Source organism: Psammomys obesus, unplaced genomic scaffold, assembly GCF_907164565.1.
Source record: "Psammomys obesus unplaced genomic scaffold, mPsaObe1.curated_primary_1811, whole genome shotgun sequence".
NCBI lineage: Eukaryota > Metazoa > Chordata > Mammalia > Rodentia > Muridae > Psammomys > Psammomys obesus.
This window is the reverse complement of record NW_026596040.1, coordinates 3,961,739-3,984,479: the sequence shown is the minus strand read 5'-3', so window position 1 is coordinate 3,984,479 and position 22,741 is coordinate 3,961,739. Positions and strand designations below refer to the sequence as shown.

Here is a 22,741-nt window from a genome sequence, read left to right as displayed (position 1 = left end):
TTTCACTTAATATTGCCCTGCATGGGAGCATGTAGGTGGGTCTGATGAGAATCCATCAACTCAAGAAGGTCCGTCCCAGAGGAGACCCAAAGCAGCTGATAATTTGTTTAGTGGCCTGTGTCAGTCCTGAGCCATTTGCAAGTCCTTGGCAGCATGTAGTGAGGCCACAGTGTGTCTGATTATCAGAGACTGAGGGGGATAGCCGAAGTGCTGTCCATTCATCAGGATCACCTGTCCCTCTATTAGCCAAGACTGAGATGGGCCCCGGGCAGAGTCTTCATGTAGCTTGCGCTTCCTAGGTTGAGAATGCTGTCCTCTTTCTGTTGGCCAGGTGAGTATTTTAAAGGTACCTGATATCCAGCTAGAAGAAGAATCATGGCTCAGTATTCGAAGAAGGAACATGGCTATCCGGAGTCATCTACTCACGTGGACACAATACGCATCCTTGAGGGAAGAGTCTGTCTTCCGGGAAAGTGTGGAAAATCCAAACTGGTAAGATTACTTCTGTGTGTGTGTGTGTGTGTGTGTGTGTGTGCTGGGTGTGTTGGGTGTGTTGGGTGTGTTGGGTGTGTTGGGTGTGTTGGGTGTGTTTGTGTGTTGGGTGTGTGGATCAATACACCAGCACACAATTTCCTACCTATGGTCTCTGTTATACAGATATTTCACATTGTTTTCAATCACGTAAGCAATAGATGAATATATTTTCTTTTGGAGAAAATATGACAGAACTCAATTCTTGTCCAAATACCCTCTAAATTCTGGTGTTGTTTTTCTTTGTGTGTGTGTGTGTGTGTGTGTGTGTGTGTGTTTTCTGAGACAGGGTTTCTCTGTGTAGTCTTGGCTGTCTTAGATCAGGCTGTCCTCTAACTCGGAGATCCCCTTACCTCTACTTCCCTGAGTGCTGAGGTTAAAGGCATGTGCCACTGCCCCCAGGTAATTGTAGTATTTTCTTACCCTCCTCAAAGGCAACGAATGTCACCAGTTTGTTGAATATTCCTTCGGGCCTTTAAAGGCAGTCTAGGTATTCAACAGAGTTTGAATAAGGACAATGTTTTGCTGGATGTTATCTTGCTCGTGACCTTGTCAGTGGGCCCGCCTAACACCTGCCAATTCCAGCAGGTTTATGGAGGTGCTTGTACGGGGACTCAGCTAGCTTGTTTAGTTTGTGTGTCTTTTTCACACATGTGGTTTTATGCTGTCTACATTTTTGTGTACTTATCTTTTTTTTTTTTTTTTTTACTTGCTTCTGAGCAGCTGTCTGTTTTCTGTTAATCCCTAAGGTAGAGAACATATACTCTGCTCTCTGTCTCCATGGAATAGATTCCACGGAGACGCTCTGTGTTCGTGGAATCATGTCAGCTTGAGTTCACTGCCCAGAGGCCTTGTGTCCTAACTCCTTCCCATTGTGGGTTAAGGTTTCAGCACACAGGCCAGAGGCACCTGCATGCAGGCAGCTCGTCTCTCGTGCCTGAGCCCTTGGGTTCCAGCCCCGGAAACCTAAAACGTGATGCAATAGAAAACATGTCAACATATAAATTTTGGGGTTTATAGACATATAGCCTGTCACACAGATTCTTGCGCGTTGTCTTTCAGTGTGCTAACGTGGATTTACACTCCACAACAGCACTCACCAGAGGCTACTTCCCTGCGGCATGGCCTGTAGTTAATTAACACACATTTTAATTTTTGTAAGTACAATGGGTGAGAACCAATCCTTGACGAGAGATTTTAAAAATGATTTGTATATTTTTCTGTGTCTGGCATGTTATCTGCATGTATATATGTGCGCCACACGTGTGCCTCATGCCTGCAAGGGCCAGAAGAAGACATTGAGTCCCCTGGAGTGGAGTTGCCGATGTCTGTGAGCTGCTGGGAATGAAACCTAGCCCTTTGCACGGGCGGCGCCGGCTTCTCAGCTGCCGAGACATCTCTCCGTGCCCCTTGTTTGGTTTTGAGACAAGTGTCTTACTATTTATACCAACTTGTCTTAAACTCCTGGGCTTCTGCCATCCTCCTGCCTCAGCTTCTTCCACATCTGTCATCTTTTTTGGCATCCAAAGACAGACTTTGAAACAGAAGTCAAACATCACACGTACTAAATGTTAACCGTAACCATTACGGTGACTGATGTGATTTCAGAGGGTAATTTACTGTGTTTTATTGTTACTGTTCTGTGTGACATGAAATCTTTTATTGTATAGCTACGGTTTTAATGGAAATAATAAAGCCCTCCAGCTACTAATTGTCCCCATGTGAAAGCCATCCTTAAGGTCCAGCCTCTCTCCAGATCATTCCCATTGGCACAGCTCTGGCCATACATCAGCGACGCTAGGATGCTGCAGCAGCTTCCTGGATGAGGAAGGAAGCTTGTCTATTCGCATCAGAGGGAGAGTTACTGATCCGTAGTTCTGATTTTGCTGATGCTGAAAGCTGACATAGGACATGGGTGGGAGTAAAGGCTGGGGCCAGAGAGCAGAGCTTTGTTGTTGGTATGCAGATGTAGCAAAAGGATGGCACTGCCTGATTCCATTCCTGTTTTCATTCTCTTTAGTTTAGCATATTTTTTTGCTATTGTTATTTAGTATTATTATATTTGGGCTATTGGATAGTCTTAAAAGCTGAACTGAACGCTTGTACACGAAAGTTAAACTGTGATTCAACCTGATAATACTGGAGATTATTTTCACTGTCTTCTTTTTTAATCAGAAAAACTTCTGATTATGGGAAAAATGGTACATGGCTCTGGTAGCTAATATTAATCAATTCTGGGAAACAAATCATATTAACTAGAGATCATGCTTATTTACATACTATTTACATATTATTTAGGTACTGTTCTCGGTCCATTCTTATTTGACTTGTAGGTTTCTGAACTTTTAATGATTATAGTGTTATAATGAAAGTCTCTGCAGTTGCAAGTTTTATCACAAATTTAGTTATTTTTTTGGAGACAGGATCTTGTGACACCAAGGCTGGTCTTGAATTCATTACATAGCTGGAAATGACCTTGAACTTCTGATTCTCCTGCCTCTAGCTCCTGAGTACTAGAATTAGAGGTCTATGCTACCACACTTGGTGTATGTGTGCTTGGGATGCCGTCTGAGGTTTTGGCATAGCTAGGCCAGGACTCTACTGCCCGAGGTACACCCCAACCTGTTATTCTTATGATCTAAGAGTTTTTAATGACTCAGTTCTACTTTGTAGTGTGCATAGGTGTATATACAGAGAGAGAGAGAGAGAGAGAGAGAGAGAGAGAGAGAATGAATGAATATGAATGTGTGTCACCGAGGTCGTGGGCAAGCCAGGCAGGTGCTCTACCACTGAGCTGTCACCTCAGTTTTGCATAGTTCAAAATACAGAAACAGCGATTGTGTGTATAACTGTTTACCGTTACCCTGCAAGACTCTGTTCCATGATTAGGTTTTGTGTTATCTCGGTACACCATCCCCAGAAATGTTCCCTTTCCAATTTGAGAGTGATGGGACCAGGAACCTGCTGTTTTACCTCCACGCCAGATTTAAGTCCAGGAACTATGTGTATTCAGGGCTTTGTGTATTTGGCATGGACCATCACCCATGTTTGTCTCTGTCGTTCCTGTTGTACAGTGACTGGTGTTAGTAGGCCCAGGATGCCGTGTAGACTCTTTAGCGGATTTTGGCGTTCTCTGGACTCAGACTCCAGGCTGATGTTTTCCTTGCCCTATGACCTCTCAGGACAAACCAGAAAATAGAAAAGTGGACAAAACAACAACAGAACACAATTAAAACTATCTCTTGTGGGAATGTGATTGTATTTGGAAAAAGGAGAATGGTGTCCTGTTTTAAATTTTTTGAAAGAAGAAAAAAATAATAGTTTTTGATTTCTAAAATCCTTTATTCTGAGGTAGGCTTATTAATTTCCTAGTATTCATGTTTGAACTGATTCTTCTCTAATTTTAATAATATATTTGATTTAATTCAATAAGTCCAAAATATTATCGTATCTACAAATAATTAGTATAAACAACTGTTAAGGGACATCTTACAGAAATTCTGAGCCTCTGACACCTATCAACTAACGTATGCCATTACTGTCCTGAGGGCCCAGAACCCACGTGTGGCCAGTGGCTGCCCAGGTCACGTTGACTAAGAAGGCAGAGTGAACTTGCCATCTCCTCCCCTCAGCTTTGTGGCCTCAGAACTAAGGCTCATGTACTCTTACCAGTACGTTTATTAGTTTTGCAGTTTTATTTTGTAACTATAACTTTTTGATGTACTTATTTTTTTGTGTATGTGTGCTTGAGAGCATGTTTGCATGCACCATGGCATGTACTTGGAGGTCAGGGGATAACGTGCAGGAATTAGTTCTTACCTTGCAACATGTGAGTCCTGGAGACTGAACTCAGATTGTCAGGCCTGGAGGAGAAATTTTACCTGCTGAGACATCACCCTGGCTCTTTTAAAAATAATAAAAGGAGCCAGGTGGTAGTGTATGCCTTTAATCCCAGCAGTCAGGAAGCAGAGGCCAGCCTGGTCTACAGAGCTAGTTCCAGGACAGCCAGGGCTATGCAAAAGAACCCAGACTCAAAACAAATAAACAAACAAACAAAGACACAGAAAAACAGAATTTAGTTTGTCAATACTTTCATACATGTATAATAATGAATTCTGGTCATTTTCAGCCCCCATTGCTAGCTCTTGTCCTAATTTCTTTCCTGCTGAAACCATTCTTCCTAATGAGTCCCCCTTCTACTTTCATGTTTGTCTGTGTGTGTTTCATCAAATTAAATTAGGTTTGTTTCCATGAGCCTGATCTGGGGGCTAATTACTGGGAGGTGGGGTGGGCATTCAGTGACTACACCATGGAGGAATGTTCCTTCCTTGTTGGTAACCACTTTCTGTCAGTAGATGCTCCAGGAGAGGTGGGGCCTTGTGGGACCCCTCCTCTTCTGTGATGGAAGGTTAAGAACCGTAGCTGCAATGAGTTCTTGAGTGCAGCCTAGTTTTGAGTAATCTTCTTTGTTCTTTGTTTTCCTTTATAATAGACTTTTATTGTACTGTCTAGACCAAGATAGACATACAGTTGCTTTAGTTTTAATCATTGCTACTTTACCTAAGCTGTGTAGTTTTAAATGACAGTTGTCTTCTTGCAGGTTTTTGCCTTCTCCTCATCCTACAACTATGTGTACTTTTTGTGGTGAGTTAAACTATCTGTATCTTGCTTCCCTTGGTGGAGCCTTGGTGCAGTTTTTGCTTTTGGGTGACACGATGATTCTTCTAGCCCCCAGTGTAGCTTTCTCAGTGGCCCAAACTGAGCTATTCCATGTCTAACACTCCTGCCCCGTGCGCTGATGGCTCCCATCTGACTTTAAAATGCTCAGCTGAGTATACACCAAGAACGTTGCAGGTTCATTTTATATAAACATTTCAGTGAGGCCATTCCCAGAATAGAGTACAATAGATGTAGAAAGCACACATGAAATTTAACAAACAGGTTAAATTAATGGGTTGAACAGTCTGGTTTTACAGTTTTATAGAGGCTCCCCAGGTGAATATTACTCATTTTAATAAATAGGTATGTAACCTTTGAAGTTTTCAATTTTAGTTTTCTTGGCTAAAAGTGCCAAGTTTCAAGTAATTATCTGACAAATCAAATAGTCTGATTCATGTCTTTCGAGAGGTCACTGTTGGACACTCTCTCTGGGTACTCTTTCTTCTCTTTCTTCTTCCGGAGTCTGACTGTGCTTGTTTCAGCAGTTGATATAGCAGTGGGTGGCTTCTGTGAGACCTCAAGGTTGGCACTGTCCTCTCTGGATCAATTTCCAGGCTCATGGTTACCTGACTGTTAGCATCCTCAGGCTCTACTCACTTCACCTGACAATTATTTCTGAGTCTCAGTCGTGATGCTGACGGGCTTGAGGGCATTGTTACGTAACAGCCTGAATAAGTACCATCGTACTCATCTGCAGACACAACTCCCTCTGCTAGTATTGACCTTGATTTCCAAGGCATCAGAGGGTGACCTAACAATTACCAGAATGCATCACTGGTAATGACAGGCTGAGCCATAAGGCTTCTTCTGCTTCGACTCAACGTCAGAGTGGAGCCTTATTTGGGCTCAGAATGACTGCCCTCTAACAGTACCCCATTTGCCTTCTGAGGTTGTGTTCACATAGTCAGAGTCTGTTCTGGTTTCCGTATCTGTACTTCCTGTCTTGTGGGGGTTTTGCCCTGATGTCATGGTTTTCTGTAACCCAGAGTTAAACAAAGTGTATAGCACACAAAGAGGCTCCTGCCTCTTTGACAAATAAGTGATTAATGTTCGTGGGATTCAGGTGTTACATCTAGTCCATACTGGGAGTGATAGAAGGAAGAGGGAAGGGTTGACACGGGGCAGAGGGCAGGTAGAACTTGGGAAACTCTGGTGGGATTGGGTAGAAGGAGGTATGCAGTGATGTGCAGAGCTCTCATCGATGCTCTTGGTCACCTGTGTGCTCTTTGCTCTGCGAAAGGTTGGCTTTAGCTCCCTTTTAGAGTAATGTGAAGATTTAGTAAGATCTGAAGTGGGACCGCTGTACCCTTGGAGGGTGTAAACGTGGGGTAAGTGCAAGCTGTTGTCACTAATGGTGAGGAAATGTTTCTGAGGTTGGGTGGCTCTTAAAAGGAACTATGTTTGAAAAGTGATGATAATTGAGTTGGAAACAGGGATGTTTAGCTAGGAGAGCATTCTATGGCACTTATAACTGAAAGCTTTTGAAATATCTTAGTGGACATCTACTGATTTTTTTTTAATCCTCCATTGGTTTAGAGTTGTGTCTTAGTCCGAGGTTCAGAGGGGAATTAGGTGCACACGTGTTGCCTTGGGTCTGGTTTTATAGAGGCTCCAGGCAGCTCTGCCCAGGAGCTTTGCAAACTTTGATAGCTAGCTGCCATCCTGTGGCCTTACTGATAAGCAGATACACAGCTGGCATCCCTTTGGAACTCTATCCTCATTTTTGCAAAGTCCTTGGTAATCTTGTAAAGCGTGACATGAAATTGATAATCTTACTCTCCAGCAAACAGCAAACATTTCCCAGTGCAGGGTTCGGGGTGAGAAACCATGCTAAAGAGCCCAGGAAACTCTCAACAGCCCCCTGAATGTATGTGAGCAGAATGATTGGAGAAGGGAAGGGGTGAAGGAGGGAGACTTGAGTGAGCCTGACACATGAGAAAGTGTGTGGTATCGTCTGCTGTTAGGGAACGTGCATCGTGGGTGCATTTTATCTATCTATCTATCTATCTATCTATCTATCTATCTATCTATCTATCTATTTTTATTTTTTTGTGTGTGTGTTCATTTTGCACCTGTAATGAATTAAATACTTGGAATATTAAAATGATAGTGTTTTATCAGCCAGGCAATGATGTGGTACTGAACCCAAGGTCCCAAGACAATCAAGAGGACCACGGTGACAGTCCCCCGACCCAGATCTGCCTTCACTGTCACGAGGCTCATTCACCCAGAAGCTTGATTGCCATCAGAGCTGGGCTGTATTTTGTCAGTGTGACAGAACATTCCGGGGGGGGGGACCCTACAGCTTAATGGATGCACTGTTTATTGTCTCACCATTCCAGAGATCCCTCTGCATGGCCAGCTGGTTCTGTTGCTTTCAATCAAGCTTGTTTTAGGGTGTGGATGTCATTAAGGAAGGCTATGGCAGAGAAAAGCCACTCACCCTCAGCATCCAACAAGGTGGGGATGGGGGTGGGGAGGGGCGTTGAGGTGAGGGGGAGTGAAGGAAGAGGGAGGAAGCAGGGCAGGAGGGAGAGAATGAAACCTCTTCAGAGGTCTTCATGCCATGGAGGAAGGGCATACCTCTGCAGGGGAGAGAAAAACCACTCACCTCATAGCAGCTAGGAAGGAGAGAAGAGATGGGAGGGATGGAGAGAATGAGCCTGAGCTATATACGCTTCAGATGTTCTGTTTTGTCCTTTTCATCTGCCTCCCACTCATCCATTTATTCCCTCAAACTTGCCACCATCCACTCATTTCTAAGAAGCCCTACCTCTATATGTTGTATCGGGGATCAAGCCTTCCACATATGAACATCGTGGCGATGTTCCACACCCAAACTGTAGGGAGGGGGTGCTGGTTAGTTCTGTGACAACTTAAAAGAGTGAACTTCAGCTGAGAAATGCTCCCACCAGTTTGGCCTGTAGTTAGGTCTGTTGGGACATGTTATTGGTTAATGACTGATATGGGAGGCCCAGCCTACTGTGGGTAGTGTTCTTCCCTGAGCAGGTAGTTCCTGGGCTGCATAAAAAAGCAAGCTGAGCCAGTATGTGTCTTCTGGAGCACCTTAGACAAATGGCTTTATCCACCTGTGGGGGAGTTTAAGCAATAGGTTTTAATCTCATTTTACAGAGGAGACAGTTCCAGAGAGCATCAGGGCTTTATTTATGTGATGAAGCAAGGTGAGATGAGGATCCAAGAGATCTGATTTCTGGAGTGGCCTCACCAATACCTCTCCTGAAGTGCAGCCTGTCTGTCTGTTCAGTAGGTCGACATAGCTTGTATGCTTGCTTATGTTACATTTTAATTTGTATCGTGTTTGTGAACACAACTTTAGTAGGCACTCGGGTACTGAAAACTGTGCATTTGGGAGCTCAGTATCCTGTGTGGGTTCTCCGGGGATTGTGGTTTCAGAAATGGATTTGGCCAGATAGCATGGGCGAGACCACATGATCTGGTGCGGTTGACACAAGTCTCAGCCGGGGTGGGGGTGGGTATCTTGGCAGCAGTGATAGGTCTGGGCTATATTCAGGAAGTGGGCGTGCAGACTGGAAAGCCCCTCGTCTCCTCTGGGGCATCTTTCTGCGTGGTTGTAGAAGGCCCCAGACCCTGACTGGAACCACATCATGACACCATATCATGACACCAGTGGAACATTTCCCCCTCCCCTCAAAGGCGCTTTAATTAAATTTTCCTCATGAAGATAATTAGACAAGATTTGCCACACCTAGCCAGCCAGTAATCCTGGCCAGGACCTCATTAAGAGACTTTGCTTTTCTGGGAACTGCCCGTTTGAGCTCTCCGAGTCGGTGACCCTGTGCTCTGGGGTTTAGTTTCAGCCACGTTTTCCCCCTGGATTCTTCTTTCCCTAAATTTAGAAGGAAAAAAAAATCTTCGTCAAAATAGGAGTCTTGGTTGTTTAAACTACTGTTAATTTCCGAGCTCCTAGATTTGGACTGTATGTTCTCTTTCATGATTCTGGTGTGTTGTATGTTGAATTGTCTGAGTGAGCCGGTCTTAATCACAGATGTTGCTGCTAGCTGGTCCCTCAGCTGGTGAAGGCTGCCCTCTACTGACCTCAACAAGTGGACAGTACATCGCCTTTTCCACCCTTCTTCCTGAGCTCCCCCTTTCCTTCCTGATGCACTTACCGATTTCTTACCACGTATGAGTTATTACAATTGAAATTGATGCTATAATTGAGGAAAAGAAAGGAGATACTTCTACTTAGAAAATTTTTTGGAATTTTCCAGTCGTATATTTGACCGCTAGATACTATAATGATGTGTTCACCCGCACTCAGAAGCGTGGTGTGTATGTTCATGACAGCACTGTTGAAAGTACACCTCAGTGGGGCCCGTTCTACATGTCAGTGCTAACAAGTGGATAAGTAAGGTAGAGTGTTCTCAGCAGGTGGACTGTTACGCAGCAATGAAACGTCATCCCATAGCTCCATGCAGCAAACAGGTTTAAGTCAGTGCCTGAGCACTTAGGCTTTTTCTGCCCCACTTCAGTAAGCAGGCAGTGATGCCATCACTGATTTTGGGGCAGGGTGAAGCAGAATTCCATCCTAGAGACAAGGACCCCAGGGGGAGGCGGTTGGCTTAGAAGTAAAAAGAAAGGGCAGCAGCAGTAATAAAGACCAGCTAGGCATGGCCTACTGAGAGTCAGTTGAAATAAACTGAGCGTAATCAGTGACTGATGAGATTTCTGGAACTGTACCACTTGTGGGTGATGATCTCCCAGACCAGTGTCAGTGAGTGGGGCAGAGAAAGCGGAAGATTTTGAGTTATCGGTGATGGCTCCGTATGGGATCAGCCCTACAGCTTCTTCACGTTTATCTAGAGAAACTAATTTTCAAAGCGTAGCAGCCTCTGGGGATGTGCCACGTAGCCTGTGATGTACACTGTTGCCGTGGAGCATCCCGCGTGTGAAGGAGATTGTGAAAATGTGAGATGTGCTACCGTCCTCTCCGTAGGCTTGGCAGAAAGGAAGGCAGAAGGAGAAAAACCCGACTCACTATGCATGCTTCACTCACTTCACACTCAGGGCAGGGAGGAGGAACTAACCTTCCAGAGTGCAGGGTAAAGAGAGAGCTAGGAGGTGACCAGATGGTGGGCTAGCCTGTGCTAGCTGCACCTTTGCAGAAAATGGCTCTTGATTGCACAGAACGTATCGAGGATGGTCTATTTCTCTGGAAATGATAGTCTTGACTTTACTATTGATTTTATGTGATTGTCAAAGTAATGCATACCCACTCTATAAACCGCAGGAGAGTATAATAAATTAGTAGTGGCTCCAATTCTGATATGTGCAGATTTTGTTAACATTACATCTCAGCCGGCGCATCTTGTTCTGTTTCCTCTTTTAAAGTTTATTTATTGTGTATGGGCATTTGGGCTGCGTGTTGTCTGTGCACCATGTACATGCCACGGCTATAGAGGCCAGGAGGAAGCACTGTGACCCCAGTGAGTGGAGTTAAGACGGTTATGAGCTGGAGATCAAACCCAGGTTCTCTGGTAGAGCAGCCAGTCCTGAGCCATCTCTTCAGCTCCCCCCCCTTTTTTTTGTTTTCTTTAAAAATTTGTGTGTGTAGGGATTTATGCATGTGTGTTTTTGCATGTGGGCGTGTGCGTGTGTGTTAGGGGCTGATGACTCGCTGATGTTAAAGAATGTTCTTGGCTGCTGGGCCTCCTAATGTTTCACCTTGTTTGTCGCTGCAATACACCAGGGAAGCTGCCTGGTGAGCTACGGGAGTTTCCTGGAATTGTCCCTTCTCCCCTTCTCCCCCTCCTGTCTCCCCATAGATGCACTGGGGTTACAGACATAGTCTACCACACCCAGCTGTACATGGGTGCTGGGGATCTGAACTCAGTCCTCTTACCTGAGCAACCGTTTATCCACAGAACTCTCTCCTCAGCCGCAGCTCCTTCCGTTTTTTCAGCTAACACAACACAGAAGAGAACAGCGGGAGGAAACGATGTCTCATAACCAGCTGTGCTTTTCAGAGACATTTAAACTGAGGCTTGACTGGACAAGAGGCGTTTGGGGTAGTCTTGTGTCACAGGGAGAAGGTGCTCTGGGGGAAATGCAGTGTTTTCTTCTCTGACAGTCTTAAAGTATAGGAGAATGAACTCCCATCTTGTGGATGGCAAAGATGTGACCCCTGTACCGCCCTGCTGGTCTCTGACACGTGGACGAACCCTGAGCATGCTTTTTGGAGGACTCCCTCCTCAAACTGGCAGAAAGAAATATTGGTTAGAATATGATCAAAGAGAGACTTTGATTAATCCCTCACCTACGCTCGCCTGAGGACTGAAGAGTTCATCTCTCCCGAAGAGCTTCTCATTTTTAAATATTAAAGTCATTGTAAGAGTCTACTCTGACTAATCCAGAATAAAGACAGGAAGTATTAGTGTCACTAGAATTCAGGTTTACACGAACAAAGCATTTTAAGTGAGCTTAAATCCAAGAAGCTGGTTAGGCAGAGGTGTATGTGTCAGACTGGGTAGGATGACTCTCTCTGTGTTTGTGTGTGTGCATTTGTGTGTGCATGTGTGTGTTTGTGTGTGTGTGAGTAGGAGCAGGAAGAGGAAGGGGGGGGAGGCAGAAAGGAGGCCTAAAGGTGTAGATTTTTTTTTCTTTTTTTTTTTTTGAATTTTATTTTTTTCTTATCAGTTACATTTTATTAACTCTGTATCCCAGCCGTGTCCCGATCCCTCATTCCCTCCCAGTCCCTCCCTCCCTCCCTCAACTCCACCGTGCCCCTTGCCAAGTCCACTGATAGGGGGGACCTCCTCCCCATTCATCTGATCCTGTTTTATCAGGTATCTTCAGGACTGGCTGCAAAGCTCTCCTCTGTGGCCTAACAGGACTGCTCCTCCCTTGGGGGGTGGGGAGGTCAAAGAGCCAGTCATTGAGTTCCTGTTAGAAATAGTCCTTGTTCCCCTCACTATGGGAAACCAATTGGTTACTGAGCTACCACAGGCTACATCTGAGTAGAGGTTCTAGGTTACATTCATACATGGTCCTTGGTTGCATGTCAGTCTCAGAAAAGACCCTGTGCCCAGATATATTTGGTCCTTGTGGAGCTCCTATCCTTTTCTCATCAGACTAACTCCCCTTCTTTCTTATGATTCCCTGTACTCTGCCAAAGGTTTGGTCATGAGTCTTTGCTTTGAAAACACTGCTAGTTAGAGTCTTTCAAATGCGCTCAGTAGACTCCTGATTTTTACGGTGAGCTTGATCTAAATGTAGGCATTGCTATTAGATCCAAGGCAGTGTTTATGGGCTGGGGCTGATTCTAAGTGAGAACTCATCATCTTGCATGAAGCCCTGAATACTCAGCACTGGGGAAAAAAAAAAAACAGGAAGGACAAGGCCGTACTAGCTATATTGACTAAAATCATGTCATTTTGAGTCCAATGTTTCTTAGAATATATTTTGTGTGTGTGTACGGTTGGAGGTATGCACATATGGGTATATATACAGGAACATACACACAGGAGACTTGGGTCCTTTCTCCTCTCTAAGATGTCAGCAGGTAGGGAGATTCGAGAAAACATTGTCTGTACTGAGTAGTTTGATTGCAAAGGATTTTAACTAGTTCATTTAACAAACGTGGTTGCACTCAGTAAGTGTAAGAATTGCACTGCAAATGGGGTGTAAGGGACCGTCTACAGGCGTCAGCGGTGACAACAAAGGTCACTGGTGAACAAGCAGCTGTTGATCCGTGTCAGTTACCCCGCGGTCCAGGAAGTCTTTTTCATTTGGGATCACATCTGACTCCAAAGCCCCAGACTCCCCTCTGTCTGGCATTTGCCTACCTTGTCACTTTTATCTCCCATCTGGTGCAATTCCCAAGTCTACAGCAAAACTGACGAAAATGTATGGGCATTTTCAGATAACGTGTGTGTGTGTGCATGTGTGTGTTTGTGTGTGTATGTGTTTTGTCATTTTGACACAAGGTAAAGTCACCCGAGAGGGGACCACAATTGAGAGAAGGCCTCCATCACACTGGACTGTAAGCATGTGTGTGAGGCTTTACGAGGACTTGAAATGAAGGGCTAGCCAAAGTGAGCAAGTTCCTTAATTGAAAATGTTTCTTCTTAACACCAGCAGTTTAAAAAAGAATGTTTTTGTCTTTATAGAACCGATCCTCAGGGCTGTCATTTTGGTGTAGTATGGTGTCTGTGTGTGATGTGCATATTTGTGTGGGGCAGGGCATGGGTATCTCTGTGTGTGTGTGTGGAGGCCAGAGGAAGACGCTGTGTGTCCTGCTCAATTTCCCTGACACAGGAATGCTCACTGAATCAGGAGCTATGCTGCCATCAAGTCCCACGGATCAAGTCGTCCCATGATCGTCCTGTTTCCATCTGCTCTGGGGCTACAGGCAAGCGTGCATGGTTACACCTAGTTTTTAATGTGGGAACTTGAACTCCGGTCCCCATGTTTGCCAGGAAGCACTCTTCTCCACCGAGCAGTTATCCTACCTCTGCGGTGTGTGCTAGCTCCCTAGCTCTGTGTGTGTGTGACTATACGAGATACGTAATATATAGCTTATGGTAACCTTGCAGTCTGTGGTTTCAGGTTTCAGCAAATGAGTTAGGCCAGGTTAACCATAGCCCAAGTCTCTAGTGGAGATGCATACATTCGGCTTTTGTATAGCTAGAAATCTTAACTTCCTTTTCATTTCTGGAAGGTAGTTTCACTGAGTTCTTGGTTTTTGTTTTTTTTTTTTTTTGGTGTTCTGAATATATTAACCCAATTCTCTCCAGCCTGCAAAGTTTCTGATGAAAGAAAAATCTGCTGATAACTCCGGGAAGCTCCCTTGTGAGACAGTTGCTTTTCTCCTTCTGCTTTTAGTCTTCTCCTGTGACTCTTGAGACCGTGCGATGTGTCTGATGGAGATTTCTTTAGACCTCTCCTAGTTGGACTTTGTTGAGATTTTGAATTTGCATGCACATTTCCTTTTTTAAATTTGGGGATTTAGGGCCATTATTGCTTTGTATGATCTCTCTTCCCCATTCTCAATGATTTCTCCTTTAAGATGCCACAAGTGTGAATAATAGAATGTAATATATAGATGTAATGTGGGCCCGCCTGACAGCATCCACATGTCTCAAAAGATCTCCCCACGTTTCTTCATTTGTTTTTCCACTTTGAGCAGCCTGTCCTCACGTTCCTTGATGGTGTTGTTTTCTGTCCTTTAGGTACTTTGTTGATATTCTCACCTTGTTCACATTTAAATTTCCTGAATTCATTTAGTTGTTTGGATTTTTCTTAGCTAATTGAACATTTTAATAAATAATTATTTCAAATTCATATGCCTGTTTCTTTAGGGTGAGTTTTTACAAATTTATTTGTTCCCGTGACTGGGCCATTTTCCTTCATGCTTGTGTGTGTGTGCGTGCGTGTGTGTGTGTGTGTGTGTGTGTGTAAGTCCTGTGAACTTTCAGAGAAAGTTGGGTTTTTGAAACAATAACCACCTCTTTCCATTTGTCACGGGGTGGCTTTTTACAGAGGAGCCTCACAAATCAGCCCATCTGGAGTGTGCAGGCCTCTCGAGGTTTTTCTGAATATCTTCTCTGGGACTCTGATTTCACAGATGCAGAGGTCTTGAGTTGGTAATCTCTTGGTTCTGCTGGTGGTCTGCCTGTGGAATTGCAGGCTGTTAAGGGCTGTACCAGCCTGCTGTGCTGGTGCCTGTTCTTTGTGACCACCAAGCCTCCAAGCATGCTGCTTCCCTTCCCTGGGGTCCTGTCCCCAGGCAATGCCTGTGAAAACAACGCGTGTTGGATGTACCCTCATCTCCTTTTCCTTCTGCGGGAGAAGCTGGCTTTCCTCGCTCTCTCCCCATTCTGCTCTGCTGTGCGAGTTGGCAGGGAGCCATCAGGAGTGTGATGGACTAAGGGACACGTAGGACAGTAGTAAGGCGCAGGCTTGAGTGTATCTATCTGTAAGAGGTTTTCCAGCCTGGATTAAGCTAGACTGGGGAAAATCTGCACCGTGTGGGTGGCACTGTCCCCTAACCTGAGGTCCCGGCTGAGTCAATGGTTTTTCCTGAATTGGTTTGTGAATCCACTCAGATATGAGCAAGTAGCCTACCAATGGCATGGACCAGCGCTGGCTGGCAGCTGGACTTTCCCATCCGGACAGATTATATCCCAGGAACCAGGACCTGAAACACACCTGTCCTCCCAGCTAGGCATGGTGGTGTGTGTCAGCACTTGGGGGCTGGAGACAGGATTATCAGGATGTCAAGGCCAGTCCGTACCACACAGAGCTTGAGGTCAGCCTGGATTTACAAGACCCGTGGTCTCACAGCAAACAACACCATCAATAAACAGTACAAGCCTCGCCTTGCTTCAGTTGCTTGTTTCAGATGTTCTGTGTCAGCCAGAGAGAAGTTTCTCCTACAATGAGTGATAGCATCACACTTTTCACTTGCTTTGACATGACCGATCTGGGCTGTGCCCTCACTTGGGTGTGCTCCACCTCTTAATTGGTTTCAAAGGCAATTTTGTTTGTGTATTTTTGTTAAATCATTGTGTTCACCGGAGGATGAGAGCTGGAGGCTTCCTGTTCAGCCATCTTACAGCATTCTCAAGTGTGATCCAAATCTCTGTTTTATGGGATGGGGATAATTAATATTGGTAGAACTTTGGTAATTAAAATGATAGAAATGGAATCACATCTGCTCCCTGTGACTCCTAGCCCCTGTCCAGGATTCAATAACTACTTCAGGCTTTGGGCTTTGCAGTCTCTGTGTTTGCTTGTCTCTCTTTAGCAACTGTTGCTAGAATTTAGCAAATGCTTAGCACATGTCAGTCATCCTTCCTGTCCGTGTTATATGTATAAACTCCTTTATTACAATAGCTGTAAGCAGGTGATGTTATGATCCCATTTACATATGAGAAAATTGGTTAGAGAAAGTAAATAATTTATTCAGGGTCAGGAAGCTGATACTTGTCTTGCGTTCAAATTTTTAAGAGGCATTTTACTTTTAAAGAGAGGAGCTAACCACATTTATTGTCACGGAGAAAGTTCATATTAATTAGTCATACAATGAAAGGGGCTCTTGGTCCTGATTACCATGAAAATAAATGTATTCGGACGTTAGTTGAACTGTAATTCACTCAATTGCAAATTAAGAGTGATAGTTTCTAGGTGGGCATAGCAGTTGTACTGCTTTAGTTTCAGTATTTGGGAGGCAGAGGCAGGGGGATCTCTGAGTTCAAGGCCAGTCTGGCCTACAGAGTTCCAGGATAGCCAGGGCTTCATAGTGAAACTCTGTCTTAAGAAAAACACCACCGTCCTCCAAAGAGTGATAATTTCTTTTTAATGTGTTTTTATTTTTGAATTTTATACATGGCATTTTAATCATATCTATATCCCTCTCAACTCCTGTCATGTCCCTCCTTCCCTTTCAACTTCATGTTCTCTTCATCTGTAATTATTTATGTGTAGGGCCCTTCCCCGTCCATGCTGGAATGTTGACTGTTCGGTCTCCTTAGGTTTTGTGCAGGCAGCCAGAGCTGCTGGGAGTCCATGGCTGCCGCATCTTCATCGTGTACAGAGGACCCCAGTCTTCGCCAACCTCTGGCTCTTGTCTGGTTCTTTCTGCCCCTCCTCTCGGATGTTGCCGGAACCTTGGGCCCAGGGGTTGTGTATTAAATGTCCAATTTATGCAAGGGAACTTCACAGTCACTTCTTTTTGGCCAGTTGTTAGTTCTTTGCAATGGCTTCCATCTGCTATAAAAACAAAGAACACTTCTTAGGTAAGAATGAGAGCTGCACTAAATGAGAATTAAAGGTTTAGAAAGCAATTGGAAACTATATCAATATAGCAAAAATGGTTGTGGTAGCTTCTTGAAAAGGCATTTTGCCTGGTGAAATGGATATTCTTTAATTCAATGATTGTTTTTTTATACTGTATAAATGGTATATAGTTAGGTCAACCTTAAATAGAATATTTTGTTGTAATAGGTAATTACTCAATTATTATGGATATTATTTTGTGTTAATTGTGAGTAGTAATTATGCTGCGGAAAGTGTATAATTTACATATTCAAATGCAAAGTAACATGAAAGATGAGGTTTTTTTTTTTTGACAATTACATGTAAAAAATTGCATTGTTTTGTATTTATACCCCATCACCCTTCCTTCCCCTCCTCCCACTCTCGCTGGCTCTTCTCAACCACGCTCCCAAGCTCATGGCTGTTTTATTTTACTTTATGCAGATGCTAATTCATGTAGATGATTTTGTGTGTCTTTTCTGTCTTTTTTTTCTTTCTTTCTTTCAGGACAGAGTTCATTCAAACAGGCAGAATTTCAATCACAGGGGCTGGATTTCTTAACCGTGTTTTGGAAACTTTTGCTAGTAAGTTCTTAAGACAAGGAGCCCAGAAGGTAAGCTTGTTTCCACTCTGAACCAACATTAGCTTTAAGAAAACATGGAGTGCACAAAAAAAAAATTAAGAAAACAATGAGGGAAAAAAGGGATTGACAGGCAGGCGAGAGTGAGCAGAAAGCATTATCTACATGCACGGAATTGTCACAGCATAATATTAATTAACAAAATAATATTTGTCTAGCTGTAGTTTTACAGGTAGAGGTTTGCGACCTCTTAGTTTTTAAACTCAATTTAGTGACATTGTCTAGAATTAAAAAAAAAATACTGTATCATAGGAAAATATTTATTGCACATGTTATTTGATGGAATGTCTACTCTGGTTGTTTATATATGTGATTGAATGTGAAACTGGGCTATGTTATAAAATGTGTTTCTTGACATGAGCCATTGCCCAAATATTTCGAAATTTACTACATCAAAGCTGACCTATGATATTAAGACTATGAATCAATGCTTGAAAAATAATTTATATTTTCACATAACAACTATAAGATAAACGTCTAGGATTCACCCAAGTGAAATAAAAACTTACCATGAGTGCAAAAAATAAAAAAATAAAAGGAAAACATGGAGGTTTCAGCTGGCAAGGCACAGTAGAAGAATATCATAGACATATATGATAAAAGGGGGAGTTAACAAATGAATGTTTCCACAAAGTTTCCTCAATGATTGTTATATAAGACCAGTGTTTAACCTTCTCCATTGAGCCAAGGGTAAACCAGTCTCAGTCAGTTCTGAAGCGTGCTGCACTGGGCTGTTGAGGTGTGTGATGTGTTCTTGGCCTAGGTAATGGGGTTTCTGTCATGGATCCTGACTGGTTTAGCCTAGGCTGGAAGGGAGTAGTTGAACTCATAGAAGGTCCGACGTCACTTTTACTCACTGATACATCATTGGCTTGTTTATTGCTAGACCATAGTATGTGCATTTATTATAAAAAAAAAAAAAAGGAAAAGAAAATAACACCATCGCCATCTTATCTGCAAAATTGCAATCTCAAAATAATGCCCCTGGTGAGAAAATTAATTTTATTACTCTGTCTCTGACTGAGTTGACTCCTTGTTCATCTATTAAATCCTATATTAGAAAAGCTATAATAATAATTAAGCATAATTGTTTTGCACATAAGTCTATTCATCAAAAGGATGGAATCTCTTTTGGGAGAGATAATATTTAAAAGTTGAGTTGAGGTTTCTTATTATTAAATTGGCTGCACAGAGTCACTTGTAAAAAAGTAAAATCAAACCCTATCTGTGGTCCCTGTGAAGACGGATGGCAGTCTGTATTCATCGTGGGTTATGCTCACCTCACTTTAGATAAATGCATGTTGTCAGTTCCCCGAGTGACTTGGTATTTTACCTGTTAACAGTTGTTAGTCTTGATGGTGTAAGAACCTCGAGGTGATTTGCATTCCCATCATATTGGTGAAAGATGATTAAATGAGCAGAGCCGATGTTCTCCTTCTGTCTCGCCTATCTTCTTCTCACGGGAGAGAACCTGTGCTCTGCTAGGTACTAGGAAATGTAGGCTAAAGGGAAGTAGTGAAACATAGGCTGTAAACTTACACCCCATGTAAGCGTTCACTCTCTGCCGACAAGCAGATGCGGTAAAGCCCTTACCTTCTCAGCACGGTGAATGTCATGCGGCTGGGGCAGACTTGTGCTGTGCCTACGCTCCTTGAGTATGCTAGGAATCCGTGACTACAAGTGACGAAACACACTTTAGGAAACACACTGGAATGGTGCGTGGTGCTGAGGCTGGCTGCTGGCTTCAGGAAGAGCTGCACTGAGGCAGGAGCTTCTGAACATGTCTGTAGGATTCCTTCCCCACACAGTCCTCCTGTGTCTGTAGCAACGTCTGTGCTTCATGGTTCTCTTTTCTGCAGTCTGGTTCTCTGTGTTTAGTGGGATGTGGGTCTCCATTGTCCAGGTCTACATGTGTAAAAGAGTTCTAGCCAATAGTCAGACTGCCTGCATCTATCTACCATCCCTCTCTGTCTCTCTCTTTCCCTCTCTCTATACATATATATAATTTCTCTATCTATCTATCTATCTATCTATCTATCTATCTATCTATCTATCTATCATCTTCATTTGTTTGCTCACTTGTTCTATCCTTCCTCTTTTTTTTTCTTTCTGCCAGCAAAATGACTGTTTATTTCCTTTCTTTTCTAATGTCTCTCTGGAAGGAGAGGGCCTTGTTTGCAAGTAGGTCAAACAGGACTAGGAGGTTGAATGACAGCTATAAAATGTGACCTTCTTCTGCCATGACCACGGGGTCAGAGCTGAAGTCACATCTCAGAGAAAGGGCTTAGGGGGAAATATTCCCTAAGCATTTTTGCTTCTAGTGTGTTCTCATGTTAGACTTTGTACTCTGTACCCTAATGGGGGGGGGCGTGGGGAGAGAGAGAGAGAGCTGTATTTCACCTCCATTTCTCTCCCCTGCTTCTCACCCTTTCTCACATACCAGCAGAGGATGTTAAGTGTCTAACATGCCCCTCACTGAACCTGAAGCTAGGCTGGTGGGTAGTAAGACCCAGTCATCTCCTGCCTTCCACCTGCCTACTGGGTTTGGGTTACAGGTGTGTGTGTGTGTGTGTGTGTGTGTGTGTGTGTGTGTGTGTCCAACTTTTTATGTGGGTGCTGGAGTCTGAACTCAGGTTCTCACACTGGCCTAGCCAGTGCTGTTACCCACTGAGCCATCTCTGCAGCCCCAGCTTCATTAGACTTGATTCCTCCGTAAACTGCGATACCATGGACAGTGCCTGGTATGTGTCTGTGGAAACGAGTAGGAAGGAAACAGACTATGCACAAGTGCCTAGTTGGCTTCTCACAAATATTCACTGGAGCAAAACCAACGAAAGCAAGTGATGAACCCTTATTCTTTTTTTTTATTATTTCAGAAATAAGAGAGTACAGTTTTCCTGCTAGCTTTTCCTTCTGCAGAGGCTAAGTTTTAGTAGCTTTTTGGTTTTAGAAGGCATCTGTGCTTAAGTGTCTTTTATCTCTTGCTGATTGTTTCTAGGCCCAGCCTGCCTCCATGGTAAGCCTCACAGCTGTGCCCGCATAACTGGTTTTTGCCCAAGTGCCCATGCCAGGGTTTTAGGTGACTGTCCTTTCTCTTTTGGACTTTATCCTTGATGCTGATTAGGAGTGGTAAAGGCAGGCTCTGATAGCTATGTTTTTTTCCCCCAGTCAAAGAAAAATGAGACACTCAAACTTTCTATCTCTGTAAATTAATGTTGGGCTGTTGATATGGGGCTGTAGGCTGAGGTCACTTGTGCTTCTGAGCCTTTGGGGGCTTGTTCAGTTGCAGTTTTCCCCATTCCCTTCATATCTAGTGTAGTTTCTGGCGCACATGCTGGCTTTCACACACCAGTCAGAAGCCACTCTCCTCCTGGAGTAGCTGGAGTGGTTATCAGAGTTGTTGATTTCCCTTGGGTGCCAAGGTCCCGGTATGCCCCTGCAGTGGGACCGCTTGTACCTAGGCAGCTGCTGCACACTCTCACATTGCTTTTGTGACTTGGTAGAAGTCCCTTTGTCCAAGTTTGTTCATCCACCACAGAGGGATTCTGATGCCTTCTTAGAGGCACAACTGTAAGCCTTGAGAGTTTTAAGTTGAAGCACACAGGTTACGTATAAACACATGTGCTCTTTGCTTTGAAGGGTGAAGAACATCACACTCACACGCTTCTCTGTCATGCTTTCTTCTTCTTCTTCCACGCTCCTCCCAAACCACGTGAACAGGGATAGTGCACATAACTAAACTTTAAATTGTCTTCAACTCTGCAAGGGTCATTTGAGGTCTGTTGTGTGCTGGGCATTGGGTGTTGGAGACACATAGAAATGGAACAGTTTACAGGATGTGGACTGTGCCTTGTGCAGCTTTGATTTGGGGACACGGCGCTGAGGGTGGGAAGCATGGCAGATAGTAACTGAACGTCTGCTGATGTTGAGAACATGCAGAGCCTTGCTTGGTGCTCGGTGTGCAGTACTCTGAGTCCGGGGAGGGCATTATCGAGGCAGCTCACGGGCATGAGAGTTGTAGATGACAGGCCCTGTGCCTGGCCTTCGTGCATGGCCTTATCCACTTCTCTGAGCAACTCAGTGATGTGGGAATTGCTGTTCTTCTTTTATTTACACAGGGAGACCGAGGTCCCAAGTGACAGAACACTTTTCTCAAGGTTACAAAAATAGGAAGTGGGACAACTGGAGTGTGATCCAGAGCTTGTCTGGCCCCAGAGTGTGCTCTGGGTTTCTAACTCTTACAGTCCCATCTGAAGTCTGCACTTACACCGTGTGTGTGGCGGGGGAGACGGGGCCGATGTAGGTGTTTAGAGTAGTCACAACAAGGGGATATGCATAGTGAGCTAGCAGAATCCAAGAAGAGGGAGCCTGGCTATGGTGAGGAAGAATGGGGAGCCTGGCTATGGTGAGGAAGAATGGGGAGCCTGGCTATGGTGAGGAAGAATGGGGTGGCGGGTAACTTTTGTAGTTTTAGGAGCAGGTATCCTTTGCTTAGCCGGTGCCTGCTACAAAAGCATGAGGACCTGACCTCAACCCCCAGAACTCACGTTAAGAAGCTCAGCTTGTAATTCTGGTGCTGAGGAGGCAGAGAAGGGTGGATCTCTGAGACTCACTGGCCAGGCAACATAGCCTACCTAGGCCAGTGGGGGACCTTGTCTCCAAAAACAAGGTTGACAGCTCCTGAGGAATGATGCTGGCCGGTCATCCCTTGCTTCACATGTGTGTCCGTCTGGACACACACTTACACAAGCATCATATTACACACACCGAAACACACACAGATGCATAGACACAGACTGATAGACTCACAGACAGACAGACAAACACATGCAGAAACACTCACACAGACAGACAGACAGTCAAACATAGACACAGACAAACACAGACAGACAGACACAGGAAAACAGATACACACACATAGAAACACAGACAGACAAAAAGACAGACACACACACATAGACAGACACAGAGAGAAAGACAAACAGATATATACACAGACCCACAGACATACAGTCAGACACACACACACACACACACACACACACACACACA

General features: G+C 44.2%; 1 protein-coding gene across 2 annotated transcripts in view; it reads left to right on the top strand.

Moving 5' to 3' along the window:
• Prelid2 (PRELI domain containing 2) overlaps positions 1-22,741 on the top strand; it is a 64,401-nt gene that overhangs the window by 17,841 nt on the left and 23,819 nt on the right. For both annotated transcript variants that reach the window (XM_055622785.1, XM_055622784.1), the window contains exons 4-5: positions 332-492; positions 17,557-17,662. In XM_055622785.1, coding sequence (XP_055478760.1) covers positions 332-492; positions 17,557-17,662 — 267 coding nt within the window. The remainder of the gene's footprint in view (positions 1-331; positions 493-17,556; positions 17,663-22,741) is intronic.